The 5026-nt window shown below is 34.4% G+C and overlaps 1 protein-coding gene across 2 annotated transcripts; it reads right to left on the bottom strand.

The window, feature by feature from the left end:
- Positions 1 to 1804: 1804 nt before the first annotated feature.
- On the bottom strand, positions 1805 to 4513 carry LOC143593822 (universal stress protein A family protein C25B2.10-like). 2 transcript variants are annotated; one of them, XM_077073318.1, is made up of 5 exons: positions 4258 to 4512; positions 2755 to 2834; positions 2361 to 2479; positions 2070 to 2146; positions 1805 to 1970 (listed from the first exon to the last, which is right to left on the bottom strand). In XM_077073318.1, exons 1-5 carry the CDS (start codon positions 4457 to 4459, stop codon positions 1927 to 1929), a joined length of 522 nt encoding a protein of 173 aa, XP_076929433.1. In that variant the 5' UTR covers positions 4460 to 4512; the 3' UTR covers positions 1805 to 1926. The 2 variants fall into 2 exon arrangements, with proteins under 2 accessions (XP_076929433.1, XP_076929434.1); XM_077073319.1 differs by having other exon boundaries at positions 1912 to 1967; positions 4258 to 4513.
- Positions 4514 to 5026: the final 513 nt, after the last annotated feature.

Raw genomic sequence — 5026 nt, 5'->3', positions numbered from 1 at the left:
CTACAAGACTATAATTGGCAATTGCCTCAAGTTTAAGTAACAAATAATTATCTAGGTGACTTTATTAGAATAGCATGTGCATGATGACTATTAGTACTATAGTTGTTGAGTGGTAACTGTTTAACAGAAGGCCCATGCACTTTGTTTTCTTTTTGAACTTGAGACATCCAATCTAAAAAGACAAAAGCCTCTGTCAAGTGTTTAGTCCTACATGAATACCCTTTATGTCTTTATTGCACTATGCGTAGTGGAGGGGCTACAAATTAGGACATCAGCATGTGCAGGGGCTACAATAGTCAGTAAGGAGTGGGAATTTGTTTTTGAGGTGTAATGGTGTAGGGGCTACAATAGTAATATATATGTATATATAACACACACATGAATAAAATAATAATATACTTTTCACCTCTTCCGGCGACAAAAACTTCCCGCCCTCGCCCCAATTCGCCCCGTTATCGCCCGGGGGGGTGGGGGTGGGGTGGGGGGTTCCCCCCAAAAATCGCCCCAATCGCCTGGATTCCTCGCCCCAGTACATATAGTCTTAGAGACTCCTACTTGCAGTGGGCACACATCAACAGTGCAGAGCTGTTGAAATTAGAGTTGTAAACAAATTAAATCGAACTGGGCGAGACCTTTTCCGTGTTCGTCCGTTAAGCTTTTGTCGGGCAAACGAACGGTTCATGTACACTTACCGAACGAAAATTCGTGTCCGTGTCCGTCCATTAAGGAATTGAGTTTGTCTGTGTCCGTTTTGTGTTTGTGTCCGTTTTGTGTATGTTCGTAAATATTGTAAACGAACGCTAATGGATAAACGGACACTAACGGACCTAATGAACCCTAGCGGACAAACTAACACATGGGTACTAGTGGACACTAATGATCAAACGAACACTAACAGACACTAATGAACATTAATGGACAAACATACATAAACGACTATAAAGAATAAACAGACATAACCGATTAAATATTTATTTCAAAAGGTATAATACTTACCGGACATTACCGGGCGGACGTTACCCGGCGTTCATGAGCACTAATGAACGAACGTGGTTTTTGTCTGTGTTCGTCTGTGAAGCTTACCGAACATATGTGTGTGATTTCTATTCTATTATTATATTCTACATGTTCTGAGTTTTTCAGGTTGGTTGTTTTAGACTTTATCAAATTAATGGGACCCTTTATATATAAAGTATAGTCCTATCAACGCTAAAAGTCACAATTAATGACCCCTCCTGTGAGGCTTTTAGATAAACGAGTTAAGAGATGCGGAAGTGCAGACTAGTTTAATAATAATATTTTGTGTTTTGTTGGTTGACTACTTGACCATATTGGGCTATATCTTTTAATTAGTTGGGCTTTGTTTTAACTCGATTAATGATATGGCCTTGGGAGTTACGCAATGGGCAGTTTGTTTTAATTAATCTTGGATTTAACCTATTGAGCTTGAAAGGATCCAGTTGCTTGAGCTTGTAATTGATCCAACAGCTTAACTGATTAGAAAAATAAAATATATCACATTTAATTAAGGTTGAACATAGAGCTTGAGAAGATGTATTGAAGAAAGAAAAACGGATAGTTCGCCGTCATATGACATCAAACCATTTAGTTAGTGTTTGGTATACAGAAATGAGCGATAGATGAAAAAATGTACAAATGATGAAAAAATGATAAATAGTGACTTGAAAATAAAACACTTGTTTGGTTTTCCTAAAAAATATATAGCACGATACATATAGTAATAAATTGTACAAATCAACAAAAATAACATACAAAAAACAAAACAAAAACAAAACTACAACACATTCAATCTACACATGAAGAATGTAATCAGTCAATACCACCTCACATCCACCATCTGCAACCATCGCTACGATGAACTAAATCCAGACATATTTGACAGAGACACAACTTTTCAAAATGTATTTATTTCGTGTCCAAAGAGCTCACCGATTCTTCCCCGCCTTCTACTGTATCGTATAATAAATAAATTTAGAACCCCTTGTATTGTATATAACAACTTAGAAAGATTAAAGTAAGTAGTAATAATGGTAATTAAGATTTCATACCTATTCCAGGAACAATTATAACAGGCGCGGCTTTGAAGTTGTGGAAGCAATACTCACTCACACTTCCCTGTAATACACTGAACACACGAAGCAATAAATTAGCTTAAAAAGAAAACGCGGTAAAATGGGTCGAAAATATTTAAAAGAATATTATTGATATAAAACCACTTATTTGTAAACTTTGAACAAAAGGGGTTTCGGGTCAACCTAAACTGACACTTTTAAGAAAAATAAGCATTTTGACCCGAACCTTTAATCCAACGTGCCTATTTCACCACATATAAATAATACCTTTGCATTAGGCTTCGGCCTCTTGTACCCATGACAAGAGCTATAGGCTTCACTCTTTCGGCTTCCTTGCAAATTGCCTTGCCCGCATCTCCTTCCACTATCCGAGTCACTATTTTTACCTATTTTCATGTAAAGTTAACAAATATAAACTTGGTTTTCATGCCGGTTCAATTAGGTTACTTAAGTTTTGATTTTAATATTATATTTCCATTAAATTGGTTTTTATTGCACCCCTACACATACAAAGATACATAGTTTGTTTATTTCAGTTAAACCACAACACATAGTCTTAGAATACTAGGGTTTGCAACAAGATGCAATACTTAGAACAAATTAATAAAAAGGGAATTAAGCAATCTTAAGTATAAGTAAACACAAATGAATATTTGCTCACCGAAGAAACCTTCAAAGCCTGTGCCGATAGTTTATCCATTAGCGTCTGCGACACATCATACACAATTTTGTTCTTTAAACCTAATCATAACAAACAGATTCAATCAAAACAAATCAAAATCAAACTAAAGATATTTGTGTTTATGATCAATTCATAGGACCTATACTCAAAGCTAGTTGGGGCCTCAGCGGGCCCAAGATCAATAGGGGCCCGAATTTTTATATACGCTTTTTTTAAGCACTTAAGCCCACAATAAGACGTTTCTTTTTTTAGTATAGTCCCAACAGATATGGGTAATTAACACTTAGGTTGTTTGTTGTGGGGCTGCATCAATGCGATAAACCTTCGAAGGATTTGCAATTTTAAAGAAGTGACGAGAGACGATTTGGATGTCGTAAAAAATGAGAAACATCGACCAATATTGAAATAATAACATAGAGTATAAACACATTGTGCAATGGAAATGGGTAAAACGGTCTATTCATTAAAAAATAAACATATATGAAAGTTAAAATTTTAGAAAAATAAGGGTAAAATAGTCAATTATTAAATTGTTATGAATGAAAGGAGGTATATTTAATATTTTAATTATTTTTTAAGAGAATATATGATATTTTTAAGTTTTGTATGATTATATATAATATTTATAATGTTTGTAAAAGTATTTATGAAGTTAACCATTTATTTAATGTCTAGTTTAACCAAAATATGTGTGTTAACGGATGATTAGTTAAAGACCTACTACCTTCATGGCAGTAGTAGTGCGTGACGTTTTACTTACCCCAACCACAACAAACAACCTTTAACAACAAACAACCTTAAAAATCTTGTGTTTGTTTATTGCCATAATAACTTTCTTCTTGTTTATTCTTATCACAACTAATCAAGGGCGGTAACTATTGACAACTTGACATGACCTAAATCTGATAAAAAAAAAGGTTTTGGGTTTACTAACACGACCTGTTTAACATACGGGTTGGGTTTGGGTTTGGTTGGCCCGTTTATCTATTTAAGTTACTAAATTAAAATTTTATAATTATGTTTTTGTTTTTTTTTCGTTTTTCGTTTTCCGAGTATACCCTTTCAATTTCCAATCAAATTTCATGATTTTAATTATTTTTAAAAGTTGAAAGAATTATATTACTCATTTTCTCTACCAACTCTATATCATGTCCATTTTGTTTAAAAAAAATTCTTTTATTTTATTTGATAAACAAGTCATTTTCGAGTAGATCCAAAATTTGTGTGGTGCTTAAGGTCGAAATATTTGAAACGTATAATAATATGGGCCGGGTCGGGTTGAATGTTTCAACCTGTCAACCCGCGATCCGTAACCCACTGACCCTCCAACCCTGATACAATTTACACCCGTACGATTAACTATGTATTTGAAAAGGAACACATATAATGGCAACTTTTTTAGTACAGGGCACACAAAATCTCGGAGACCATCCTGCTCAACTTAAACCATGATCTAAATAATAAACGGAAACCGGAACTTACTTGAGACAGAGTGCACGAGGTAAACAGTATCGCCCGCGCAACAAAAGTTATGTAGCGCCCAATCGAAAGCGTGTTTCGATTTAGGACCATGATCCACTGCGATAACAATATCACGGCCCGTTCGACGACTACGAGCAACGGAGTCCTTCTGGGTCCAATTGTACTCTTCTTCTTCGTTCAAAGTTTGCATTCGAAAACTCATATTGGTATATTATTGTTTGTTGGATATGAAATGATATGTGTTAAAAGTTATAACGTATATATGACGGAGTTGTTACGGGCCGCCACTAAATAATTGATTATGAGTGGAATCTAATTCGAAAGAGCATTAACGACGAATAATCAAATATTTAAATTAGTTGTCTAATATTGACCAAAGGTGACCTGGAAGTTGACTGGTACGCGTTCGTTTGTTTCTCGACATGTTGAATATTCGTAGCGTCGACACCGATAGCATCGTTTGTAATAAGATATTTTTAAATATATGCACATGTGTTTTTGATTTTATTATTTTATGACCATATAGATTGATTAAATAATGTAATGGGAAAGGTTTAAATGAACTGTCTCATACGTTTTATGAGAACCTATAATTTTTTTTAATATTATTTAGAAATTAGTGATTTTAGTTATATGATCAATAGGGGCGAATATGAATATGATGATATTCAAGTCGGATATAAGGTGGATATAGATAAAGCATTTGATTCGGTCAATTGATTGTTTTTATATCGATCATGTCACAAATGCGATTTTCAAAAACAGGTTA

This window comes from Bidens hawaiensis, unplaced genomic scaffold (genome assembly GCF_021521415.1).
Source record: "Bidens hawaiensis isolate Kalapana, Puna unplaced genomic scaffold, B.hawaiensis_p1.1 tig00042837_1, whole genome shotgun sequence".
NCBI lineage: Eukaryota > Viridiplantae > Streptophyta > Magnoliopsida > Asterales > Asteraceae > Bidens > Bidens hawaiensis.
The sequence above is the reverse complement of the archived record's forward strand: the minus strand, read 5'-3'. Positions and strand labels throughout refer to the sequence as shown.

Bases quoted from the DNA above. Each gene is read 5' to 3' on its own strand.
- LOC143593822 (XM_077073318.1), bottom strand. From the start codon at position 4,459: ATGAGTTTTCGAATGCAAACTTTGAACGAAGAAGAAGAGTACAATTGG. The intron at 2,835-4,257 runs GTAAGTTCCGGT...TGTTATGATTAG, and splicing joins CCTCGTGCACTCTGTCTCAA to GTTTAAAGAACAAAATTGTG. The intron at 1,971-2,069 runs GTATGAAATCTT...TATACGATACAG, and splicing joins TATAATTGTTCCTGGAATAG to TAGAAGGCGGGGAAGAATCG.